Source organism: Oryzias latipes, chromosome 2, assembly GCF_053564925.1.
Source record: "Oryzias latipes strain Hd-rR chromosome 2, Olatipes_Hd-rR_3.1".
NCBI lineage: Eukaryota > Metazoa > Chordata > Actinopteri > Beloniformes > Adrianichthyidae > Oryzias > Oryzias latipes.
The window spans coordinates 45,205,254-45,218,300 of record NC_136238.1 but is presented as its reverse complement, the minus strand read 5'-3'; the positions used below and the strand labels follow the sequence as shown (position 1 = coordinate 45,218,300).

The following is a 13,047-nucleotide window of genomic DNA, read 5'->3' as shown; positions in this document are numbered from 1 at the left end:
CTTCAGTGAACAACATATTAGTGAAAATAGATTTAATTAAAGCCGCAAGCGGCGTTGTATGGCCCACAGACGCAACCCGCCTTCCACGCTCAACTCTACGCACCACCGTCCTCCTCGCCTTTAAAAATAAAGGCTAGTCAAAATTGCATTCACTAATTCTGCTAACTATGCTAGCTATGCTAATGTGGCTAAAAGTGCTAGCATTGAGATCAGCATCATAAATTGACTCAGAAAAACACATTTTTAAAAATTCTAAATATGCTAACTATGCTAACTATGCTAATGTAGCTAAAAGTGCTAGCATAGCGATCAGCATCATCAACTGACAAAGAAAATTACATTATCTAAAATGCTAATTATGCTAACTATGCTACCTATGCTAATGTGGCTAAAAGTGCTAGCATTGCGATCAGCATCATCAACTGACTTAGAAAAACACATTCCTCCATTGGTGAGAGCTACATGTCATAAGTTGATAAAAAAATCCCCATTTTTTCAAAATGGCCGCTTTTCTGTTGATTTTATCTCCATAGCAACCATATTGTGTTTTGATTGCCTTTTGATGACGAACAGATCGATGTTAGTTTCAGACGAATCGGCAAAAGTAAACTTTTTGTTGTCCTTAGCAACAGTAGTGTCATGCTAACCACGCCCACATTCCTTATATGTCCATATCCATAGTTTTTGTTGTGTTCAGTTCCTGCTATGCATGCATTCAATTTTCACTATATTCCAATGAAAACCATGGGAGTTACAACAGTGCGCGACTTTGCGAGCTCGCCACGCGGACGCCGTTCAAAATCTACAACTTCTAATTGCAACATTTTTTTTACAGTAGCTTGCCGTTGATGCCCAAAAAGTTTCGAGACGATCGCGGAAAATTCCAACGACACGTTTACGATTGAATCCAGGGGTAAAGGCGTTTTTTATAAAAAATTCAAGATGGCAGCCTTTTCCCGAGGTCAAAGGTGGACGAAACTCCAGAGGTAGTTGTGGACTTGCTCTAGCAACATGTGAGTCAAATTTCGTGAAAATCGCTCGAAAAAAAGTTCATTTTCCATATTGTGTAAAAACGCGAAAAACGCAAAATGGCAGATTTTGGCACAAAATGGCCGCCAAACCGTAGGTCGTGTCACCATCCCGTAATGATTTCAAAACGTCCTTTGGATATCGCGGACAAGAGTACCGTATTTTCCGGACTATAAGTCGCCCTTTTTTTCATAGTTTGGCAAGGGGTGCGACTTATACTCCGCAGCGACTTATATTAGAAATAAATTAAAATAAATACATTGTTAACCCTCCTGTTATGTTCATTTGCGAGGAACAGAGATGATGTTCCTGGGACAATTTGATGTATGAGGTATGTTAAGTGTTAAGAGGATGTTAAGTGACTCAGAGAATCAGCAAACCTTTTTTACAGTAAGATCTTGAAGGCTAACAACATAATATTCTATTTTCCAATGATTTCATAGATTCAGAAATGCAATAAAAGTGACAACTGTTCCTACAAATACAGGATGAAAACAGAGTATTAGTTGGCCAATGATGCTTCATGAAAAGAATAAATAAATAAGTTTGAGAAAAAATTACTGTGAAATTATTAGATAAACAGTCTGCTATGATTGTGTCATATAAGGTTGTGAAAGTTAAAATGCGACTTATAGTCCAGTGCGACTTATCTGTGTTTTTTTCTACTTTATAATGCATTTTTGGGCAGGTGCGACTTATACTCCGGTGCGACTTATAGTCCGGAAAATACGGTATATTGGTTTCGTTAGTCGATTCTCAAAAGAAAGGTTCCGAATTTTTTTGTTTTTGTAGAGTCGGCACATTTTTTTGCGACGGTTTTTTGCTTACCACGCCCACATTCCTTTATCGATCTTGTCGTGCATAGCATCGTTTTTTTCAGCGCGGGCCAAGGAATCGCATATTTGCTCTTCACGACATTCCAATGAAAAATGTGCGAGCTAGCCAAGATGGCAACGGTTGCTAGCTCGCCACACGCACGCCGTTCAAAATCTACAACTTCTAATTCCAACATTTTGTCCAGAGTAGCTGGCCGTTGGTGCCCGAAAAGTTACGAGACGATTGAGGAAAATTCCAACGACGAGTTTTCGTTTGTATCTGGTGCTAAAGGTGCTTTTTTGAGAAAATTCCAGATGGCGGCCTTTTCCCAAGGTCAAAGGTCAACGACACTTCTGGGGTGTTTGTAGACTGGAGCTGGCAGCAAGTGTGTGCAATTGCGTGAAAATCGTTCAAACAAAAGTGTCTTTTCCCCATATTGTGGGAAAACACGAAAATCGCCAATTCTCAGAGTTCGCCACAAAATGGCCGCCAAGCCGTAGGTCGTGCGGCCGTCCCATAATGATTTCAAAACATCTTTGGGATATCCCCGACACGTGTGTCTTGGTTTCGGGGCTGTATTTTGAAGTACATTTTGTTCGGCCCCATACGCGATTTTCGGCCCATTCATTTTTTTGACGGGATCGCTGGCCGTGATGTCATCGTCTTCGGGGGGGTGACGTTGACTCTGTGGAAAATTCATTTGCAATTTATCCCAGGTGTGTGCACGTTTTGGTGACTTTTCGAGCATGCGGCGGGGGTCAAATTCTCGCTGAAAGGCGGCGAAGTCGTCGTTCCAACTGCGAAAACAATATGGTCCTTGCAGTCAGTGACTGCTGCTGCGGGCCATAATAATTAAGTTGCACATTACACAAAAGAGGAATGCATGAAAAGATGAGGCTGGAGGAGGGGCATGAATCTCTGTAATAATATCAATGCAAAGACGTGGATTTTTCCTGCGGGACGGGAATCAATGCATCTCTATTACTGTGCGGGAATAAATTCTCAGAGTTTTGATGGTACGAGCGGGAGTGTAACGCAGACATTGTAGGAGCGGGGAGGAATGGTCAGAAATTCGGCTTGCACGAGCGGGAGCGGGATGAAGAAAATAGTCCCGTGCGGGGCTCTACAGCAGAGGACTGTTGCATAGAAGTTAAGAGAAAACAACATTCAGCTTAAGTTAAAAATCCTGTTTTTTACGTATCTGATGGTTACAAATGTTATTGTGGTTTTTCCAAACCAGACTAAACAGCAGAACCTAGGTCCATCCAGGTGTGTTGAAAAAGTTCTTCCCTGGAAACTTTTTTCCACTGGGTTTCTAGCATACGTGTAAATGTGCTTCCTGTGTCAACTACAGCTTCACCTTCACAGCCTCTGATGGAAACAGGAACAATTCAAAGGTTGGGACTTTATTTCTGTCAGATAAATGCATCTAGACATTTAAGAAAGACACAATTAGAAACAATAAACCACAACAAGAATCAAGTTTCTCATGCATGAGGGAGCAGAAGAACCAGTGTGACAGAAGTCAACCACCACGCTGCTCTTCTCTCTCCAAGGTTCTGTCTCTCCTCATGCTGCTTTTATTAAGAACACAAGAAGGAGGTAACAATTTCAAGACACAGAAAGAAGTTCATTGGGGGTGTCGTATAATGACCCAGTTGGTGCATTCTAACTTCAAACAGTCCTTCTCAGCTAAGGACAGTGTCGTAAAACCCCCTCAGTCTTGCTGGGATGAGAAGCAGATGAACAAACACACAAAGCTTTCTAAAAAGGTAAAAAAGGTCAATCTGAGTTAACATTTAAGCATAAACATTTAAACCAACACATTTATACAATGATAATAATAAAACAATTTCCTTCACAATTTCTAACAAGTCTTTGTTGCACAACAGTGACCCCTACTGCACCTTTTTGGAAAGGTTTCCTCTCAGATGTTTTCTTCATGGCTTTTTTCAGAATTGGAAACACTTTTTGTCAGTATTCTGAGGCCCCCATGCAATCCTTCTCAACCATGGCTCATATTGTAACAAGCTGTGCTGCTGTAGAGACAGTTCCTCTGAGACAACCAGACACTTTTGGGTTGATGTTATTGAGGATACGTCGCACAATTTCTTCTTCTGACATGTCTCTCTTCTTCTTCAAACATGAATCCCGAGAATCGTAAGCAAAGTCCCTTAGACACTGATCTAGTTTTTGAACTGTTGTTCTTCATTTTTTCTTCAACCTCATTCAATAATCTGATAGAAAAGCCGACATGACTGGATGTTTGAATGACGTCCAGTCGTGCTCCAGAGCTTTTGTGGCTTTCCACCAACTGAGCGCTGGTCCCTTTAGGACTGCAGACAGGACTCACAGCAACTCATGGTGGATAGAGGTAGAACATCTAGATCATTCTCACATTGTTCAATGAAGCTGAGAACATCAGATAAATCTGTAGAGGTCCCAAAGGTGGGAAAGTTCATCCTGACAGGCGCTTTAGGATAATACACTAAAAAAAAAGTATGTTGGATTTACGTAAAAAAAATATGTACATGGGTTGTGAGTAATAACGTTTTTTTTTTCAAATGTAACTTTTTTTTTAACATAACTTTATTATGTTTTTTTAAAAACATTTTTACTTTATAGGTTCTATTTATTTTACAGCCTTAACTTTGATAACTATTATAAAAGTGGATTACAAAGCTCTTCCCGAAGAAAACTATCAACATTTATAATAAATTTGATGTCTCGCACTTTCCTAAACAAAGTTGTTAGAGTAAATCAACTTACCCTGTACAAGTTACTCCAGCCAGCAGGTGCTTGCAGCTTCTCTAAAATGGCCGACTGCAAAGTTTCTCCTCCTGGAATGCTGCTTGACTGACGGGGTTTACCAATCCAAAATTAATGGGGAAAGGCCAAAACATAAGTATTTCATGTTTTGTCAACATGAGTTATATATAAATGTAACACTGTTAGAAATTCAGTGTGACCTTCAAGATTCTAACATGTTTGGAAGATAAACACAATTTGTTCACATTAAACAAACATGCTTAGTATATGTAAATTGAACAACTCCACTTTCCCTGTTTTTTCAGTGCACAGAGATGAAACATGGAAAAAACAGCTTGAAACTTTCAGAACCAGCACCACTCCCATTGTGCAGAGAACCATAGCTGTTTCCACAGATGTCAGTCCAACTCCAACTGACAAGCATCATCTTTTTCTGGTCAGCCTGCTGCAGCTCCAGCATTAACCACTTCCTTTTCTAGTCTTTGTATGATGGCATTTAACATGTTTTCTAGTTTTTCTATACAAGCATGGACATCATCTCTGAAACTGTTTCTCTGTTCAGGGAGCTGCTCAGTGTTTCTCTGAAGTGTACTTCTCATTTAGTGAGTTGTTCTTTCAAGGTATCGACATCATGAGCTAAATCTTTAGGATCCCTTTGTGTGTTTGGATTCAACTCATTCACTTCAGGTTCAACATCTTCATCACCACCCCAGCAGATCCATCTTCATCATCACCATCACTCTGATCGATGGCTACAGGATTTCTCTCACCAACACAATAGTCTTTCATCATTCATTCATTCATTTTCTACCGTTTTATCCCATTCAGGGTGACGGGGTCCCGGCCACTTGTGGGCGAAGGCAGGGTACACCCAGGACTGTTCGCCAGTCTGTCGCAGGGCCACAATCACACACCCATTCACACTCACACCTAGGGACAATTTAGAGTTGCCATTTGACCTATGAAGCATGTTTTTGGACGGTGGGAAGAAGCCGTAGACCCTGGAGAGAACCCACGCATGGGGAGAACATGCAAACTCCACACAGAAAGGTCCCCCGTTGATGTAGTTTTTCATGTCCCCCAGCCAAACTTGAACGGGGGGCCTTCTTGCTGTGAGGCAAGAGCGCTAACCACTGCACCACCATGCAGACACAATAGTCTTCCTCATCTTTCTCATCATTCCCATTGAAATACGAAGAATTTAGCAAAAAAGGGATTTCACTGGCAGAGGTAACTCTTGGTGTGACAAATGCAGCATCATCAGCTAGTTTGGATTGACGCAGTAAGAGTTCATGTTGGATTACTGTGCCAAATGTTCTCCAGTTCATTTGATCTGTCAGAGAGAAATGTGGTTTTGATTTTCACCACTAAGAGGCACTAGTTGTAAAGCAGAGATGCAGATGACGTCATCATGCTGAGCAGTGAAAATGTCATCTGTCAGTCTGTCATCAGGGCGGGTCCCACCTGACTGAATGGACCAAGTTCCTGGACCTCCAGCTGCATCACTGCTCCTGAACACACTTTGCTGTCTCATTGCAGGTTGGGGAGATGCAGTTTGTCAGAGATCAGCTGTGAAGTTCTGGTCTCAGCTCTGAAGAAAAACCCGTCTAATCTGACAGAACTGGACCTGAGCTGGAACCAGAACCTGCAGGATTCAGGAGTTCTTCATCTGTGTGGTTTTCTGGAGAGTGCAGTCTGCAGACTGCAGACTCTGAGGTCAGTAAAGAAGCTGAACTCCCTGAAGGATGAGAAGAACAGATCAGGTGAAGAACTTTCTGATGTTTCACTGGAAGATTTTCTGTCTACAGCCGTGTTTGAAACAAACTGAAGATGTTCTTCATCAATTGAATTGATTGTTCTGATGATTGATAGAAACTGATCTGTTTCAATCAGGATCTTGTAAATCAGGATCTCCAACCTATTTTAGAACACGGATCCATTTCATGTCAGAAAAATGTTCACAGATCGGCCTGTAGAAAGTTCAAGTTGGCGTCCAAATTAGTTTCAGCTTCCAGTTTTCAGAAAACCATTCAAAGGATTCTACATCAAATCTAGTTGAAGAAAATAGTTAGAACAGATCTTTAACTATTGAATCTAGAACAGACACTTCCTTTGAATGTCACTAGAACAACAAAAACACACAAAGTGTTGTTTGGTCAGAGCATCATTCAGTCACTGAAACCAGAAATGACAAATGCAGATTCATTTACCACTAGAAATGAAAAACTGTCACTAAAAAATGACTCCTTGATTTTAGAACTTTGGATTCAGAAAAAGTTTTCTGCAGACTAAAAAATGCTGAAACCTAAAAAGTTCAACTCAAAGACAACCAAAGGACATTTAGAATAGAGTTCAACACTTCATGAACACAATGAAAAGCTGCAAACAACTGATGGACATGAACCAAAAAGAAGTGTCACTGAAAGTTCACTGACTGAATGTTAGACGTTTCCATTCAACTAAACACACAACTGTGTTGAATCCAGCAGTGGAGGAAATCCAAGGAGATCTAAAGAAGTGTTTTCAGGATTATCCAAAGATGAAGTCCAAATCCACATAAAGAACAATTGTCTGTGTAGAGCATCCAGAATGGAAGTGAAAGAAGACTTTCATGTTGGACATACTGTCAAGATGGCTGCCAAGATGGCTGCCAATGCTTTTCTCAGCCTAAAGGCCTGATTCAATCCATCAAAAATCGCTAAAATATGATGACATCCATCAAAAGTCAAGATATTGGTATTTCTGCTTTATGTATCCACTTTATTCTACTTGATAATTTTGACAATTAGTAGTTATTGTATCCAGAAAGAAGAGAACTACCGTGCAGCGCATGTCATCCACTAATGGGACTCGGAGCAAGATGTCCAGTAATACTAAGTTAGCTGCTGAAATTGCAGAAATGAAGGAATCTCTGAACTTCTTGTCAAGGGACATCAGTGAAGTGGTAAAAAATCAGAAAACACTGACAGGTCTCATGGAAAAAGAGATCCAGGAGCTAAAGGCTATCATCAAACAAAAGGATCTAAGGATTGAAATCCTGGAGCAAAAGGTGGATGACTTGGAGCAGAATTCCAGAGCAGATGACCTTCTGCTCACAGGGCTAGAGACCAGACATCAAAGTTATGGCCGGGCTGCTGGCCCAAAAAGTGATCAAGAAGGTGAAGATGCACCATCTGAGGAGCAGCAGACCCTGGAGCAACAAGTGATCCACTATATTAGAAGTAAAGACATTCATCTGGATAGTCGACACATCTCAGCATGCCACACTCTGCCAAGTAAGGATGAAAAAAAAGAAGCCGACGATCATTATAAGATTTGTGAGCAGAAAGCACAAAGTGGAAATCCTAAAGGAGGCAAAGAAACTGAAGGGCACTGGAGTTTATTTAAATGAGCACTTGACCAAGAAAAACTCAGAAATTGCTTGGACATGTTGTATCCTGAAAAAGCAACATAAAATACAAGCCACCTGGACCAGGAATGGAAACGTGTTCATAAAACTGAATGGATCACCAGAGCAAGCTAAAGTGGTAGCAGTGAGACAAGTGAAAGACCTGGATCAGTACATATGAAAAACTCTAAAGTTCTATTTTGTTTAGACTACTACTACTGACAGAATCAGACTGTGGACGATTCTGTAGAGAGCAGGACTTCATTTTTAGCACAAATGACTGACTCAGTGGTGAGTGAAAACACTTCTAAGTTTGATTATACAGAGCATGGACTTTATGATTTTGATAATGATGTGGATCCAGAGACTCATGTGTTTAATAAGTTCCAGGATACCTGCAGATATTACTGTGAGGAACAACTCAGTGAAGTTAAAACTGAGGGAACATTTTCTGTTATTCATTTCAATTGTAGAAGTCTACCAAGAAATTTTGATAAAATTAAATCTTTTTTGGACACATTTAAAGGAAAATTTAAAGTAATTGCTCTGTCAGAGACATGGATAATTAAAGGGAAAGAAAATAATTTGAAAGTTGAAGGTTATGATTTGTATTTCAATAGCAGAACAAATAGGATTGGAGGGGGAGTTGCCCTTTATATTGACAACGGTTTAAAATGGAAACCGGTAAAATGCATGACATCTACTATTGATGATTTAATGGAAAGTGTTGCTGTGGAAATAGAGTTACAAAAAAACAAAAATATGACTGTGGGATGTGTATATAGGAAACCAGGATCAAAAATTGAAACTTTTAAGGAAAATTTAGAAGATATGCTAAGTAATCTAAACCATCATAAACAATTAATAATTTGTGGAGACTTCAATATAGATCTGATAAAGCTAGATTCACATTTACAAACATCTGATTTTTTTGATTCATTATAAAGTAAAGGACTGTATCCTTTGATTACAAAGCCTAGCATAATAACAACAACTAGTGCAACTTTAATAGACAACATTTTTACCAATATTTTGGAAACTCAAAGAAATTGTGGGTTAGTAATTAATGACATAAGCGATCACTTGCCTGTATTTGCTATATTTGACTTCAGGTTGCAAAAAAAGTCAGCAGAAATCCACCAAATATACAAAAGAATAAGGAATGATGAAACTGTGAACGCTTTCAGAAATGATCTCATGAATCAAGACTGGAATGAAATTTATACAGATGATGTAAACGGTGCATATGAGGCTTTTCTGAAATGTTATTTAGATCTTTACAATAGACATTGTCCAGAAGTTCTAAGTAGACCTAAATCTAAAAATAAAAGAAAACCCTGGATAACAAAGGGCCTACAGAATGCTTGTAAAAAGAAAAACAAACTCTATAAGGACTTTTTAAACTTAAGAACAGCAGCAGCTGAAAAACGTTATAAGGTTTACAAAAACAAGTTAACAAATGTATTGAGACAAGCTGAAAAGAAATATTATCATAGGATTCTGTATGAAAATAAACATAACTTAAAGGCTACGTGGAATATTCTGAATAAGGTCATAGGAAATAAGTCAGGATCAATAGAACTACCTCACTTCTTCCTTAAAGACAATGTGGTCATTAAAAAGCAAGAGGACATGGCAAATGAATTCAATTCATTTTTTGTAAATATAGGACCCAATTTAGCAGAAAATATTACATGCAATTTACAATCAAAAGATATTATTAAAAATAAAAATTGGATTTCCCAATCTATGTATTTATCTGATGTGACTGAAAATGACATTTTGACAACAGTATACAAACTAAAAAACAAGACCTCAAAGGACAGTGACGGGATTGACATGAAATTAATAAAAATGACCATAGATTGTGTCGTAAAACCACTACATCATATCTTTAATCTTTCACTTAAATTAGGAATTTTTCCTGAGCAGATGAAAATAGCTAAAGTTATTCCTTTTTTTAAAAATGGAGACAGACATACTTTTAATAATTACAGATTAATTACAGTATTTAGGGATGGGTACCAAGCCCCGGTATTGAAGGAGCCCCGGGACCACATTCTTCAAGGCCGCAGTATTGTTAAGATCTGACCTCCGCGGTTCTGCTATTGGTTCTGGAGAATTTTTTTCTGTCCCACAAATTATAAACGTTATCTGCCATATTTAACTCACCAAGTCAGTCAATTTCCCGTTAATTAATGATGATATCATTTTCACTATTCTTGCTGAAGAGGAGAGGTCCGTCTGGCTATTTGTGTGCACAGGGGGGTGGGGCTGTTGTTCAGACAGTACGCGGCATCCTAGTCCTTGACTATCATGTCGTGTAAACCCGCTGCTATGATGACCGTATTTAGCGCTCTCTGTGAGGAGAGCGGGAAAAAACGACTCAGCTGCAGAGGATGTGAACAGGTGAACAGGTAGAGAGGAAAAGCAGGTGGAGAGGCGGGGGAGGGGCTTTGGCTTCAGAGAGATGGAGACACGGGCATCAGGTTCAGATGCAGCTTTCACTGCAGGAGTTGAAGCAGAGACTTTCTCTGGGATGATTTTATGAACTCAAACATTTTTTTTAATGTGTTTTATATTTACATCATGACAGCAATATGTCAAAACATTGCTGTTTATTCAATTCAATTCCATTTTATTTGTATAGCCCAAAATCACAACAACAGTCGTCTCGATGGGCTTCGAAGTAAAACATGAACTCAAAAGGATCATGAATACAAAGAGTTCAATAGAAAAATACTAAAATGAACTAACAAACTGACTAAGCTATACTGGCATCCCTGCCCTTAGACCCCCCTTCGCGGTAAGGAAAAACTCCCCAAAAAAACGGATTCCGAAAAAACGAAGAAACCTCAGGGGTGCCCACATGAAGGAGGGATCCTCCCCCAGGACGGACAGGCGATTTACCAGAAATCTTAGAGAAGAATTAACTTATCTAAATCTACAACTACATATATAAAGTCCAGCAGACAAGCTTCATCCAGCCGTGGTTGGGGGGACAGTCAAAGGCGCGAGTCGAGCCAGAGACAGGAACCACAGCTAGGTGAAGGAGCGGGAGCAAAAGTGAGGTAGAAGGTCAGGAACTGGAGCACGGATGAGCCAACTGGAGTCTGGAAGCACTCCCACTCCCCAGGAGGGGAGAGGAAAAGAGGGACAATACATGAATCGCACTGTACCAGACAGAGGCATGGAGAACTAAATGATGAATAATGATCAAGAATAGAGGAGAGGAAGGGTAGAAGTAGAAAAGAAAAGAGGACAGAGCCCCAGTGTACCATAGTTACCCCAGCTTCAACTTCTAGCAGCCTTTTTAAAAGAAATAGTTATTAAGTTTAATTTAAACAAATTAACATTAAGTTAAATAATCTCTGAATACTAACTAGTCTGACAATAAGCCTGTCCAAAGAGGAATGTTTTCAGTCTAGCTTTGAATGTAGAAACTGAGTCGGCCTCTCTTCCATGAGCTGGGAGTTTATTCCATAAGACAGGGGCTTGGTGGCTAAACGCTCTACCTCCAACTGTACTTTTACTAATTCTAAGAACCACAAGCAGTCCTGCATTTTGCGAGCTAAGTGTTCTTCTTGGATGGTAAGGGACAATGAGGTCCTTAATATAGGACGGGGCCAGTCCATGTAAGGCCTTATAGGTTAACAGGAGGATCTTGAACTTGATTCTGGAATCAACTGGGAGCCAATGGAGCGAAACTAACACAGGAGTGATGTGATCTCTTCTGCTGGTTCCAGCTAATAATCTAGCTGCTGCGTTCTGAACAAGCTGGAGACTTCTTAAGGAACTCTTAGGACACGCTGCTAACAAGGAGTTAGAGTAATCCAGCCTCGACGTAACAAATGCATGGATGAGTTTTTCAGCATCACTCTTAGAAAGTAGATTTCTGATCTTAGCAATGTTCCGCAGGTGAAAAAATGCAGTTCTACACGCCTGAGATATGTGAGCCTTAAATGATAAATCCTGGTCAAATAAAACCCCAAGGTTTCTAACTGTGGAATTGGGGGCTATACTTACACCATCCAGGGAGACTATCTGAGCAGACAGAGCATCTCTGAGGTTTTTAGGACCAAGTATAATGACCTCAGTTTTTTCTGGGTTCAAGAGGAGGTAATTAATTGTCATCCAGGTCTTGATGTCACTGATGCAGGCGTTCAGTTTCTCTATCTGGTCATTCTGGTCAGGTTTCATGGATAAATACAACTGCGTATCGTCGGCATAACAATGAAAATTAATGCTGTGTTTCCTGATTATGTTTCCTAGGGGTAGCGTTTAAAGCGTAAACAGGATCGGTCCCAAGACTGAGCCCTGTGGGACTCCGTAGTTAACTCGAGTGCACTGAGAGGAATGGCCATTTACATTAACGAACTGATACCTATCAGACAGATAGGATTTAAACCACTGGAGAGCAGATCCTCTGATCCCTATGTCCTGCTCTAGTCTATGGAGTAAAATACTGTGGTCGATAGTGTCAAAGGCTGCACTGAGGTCCAACAGGACAAGAATAGAAAGTAGTCCCTTTTCTGAGGCCAATAACAAGTCATTAGAGACTCTAACTAGTGCAGTTTTCGTACTGTGGTGAGGTCTAAACCCCGACTGAAAGTCTTCAAAGTGGCTGTTGTCCTGTAGGTGGCAGTAAAGCTGCTTAACTACAACTTACTAGGATTTTAGAAATAAAGGGCAGGTTTCATATCGGTCTATAGTTGGCCAAGATGCTAGGATCCAAACTGGGCTTTTTCAGAAGAGGTTTAACAACTGCATATTTAAAAGATTGTGGCACGTAACCCGTTTCCAGAGAGCCATTTATCATTGTTAATATGGGATCATTGATTAGGGGAAAAGTTTCTTTAAAAAGTCTAGTGGGAATTGGGTCTAACAGACACGTTGAGGATTTGGAGGACGTAATAATTGATGTTATTTCCGCTTGATCCACAGCAGTGAAGCAGTCTAATGTTACAGAGGTTTCTATGGATGCCTCCATTTCTACCGCTTCAGCCTGTTCTGGGCTGATAGTAGGAATAACTTGATTTAACTTA

At 40.0% G+C, this 13,047-nt stretch overlaps 2 protein-coding genes across 10 annotated transcripts in view; one reads left to right on the top strand and one right to left on the bottom strand.

Moving 5' to 3' along the window:
* Nucleotides 1–13,047, bottom strand: part of LOC111948779 (uncharacterized) — a 360,906-nt gene that overhangs the window by 39,231 nt on the left and 308,628 nt on the right. The window lies entirely within an intron of this gene.
* Nucleotides 1–13,047, top strand: part of LOC144989030 (NLR family CARD domain-containing protein 3-like) — a 46,004-nt gene that overhangs the window by 17,204 nt on the left and 15,753 nt on the right. For all 8 annotated transcript variants that reach the window (XM_078940707.1, XM_078940714.1, XM_078940742.1 and 5 more), the window contains one exon: nt 6,154–6,330. In XM_078940707.1, coding sequence (XP_078796833.1) covers nt 6,154–6,330 — 177 coding nt within the window. The remainder of the gene's footprint in view (nt 1–6,153; nt 6,331–13,047) is intronic.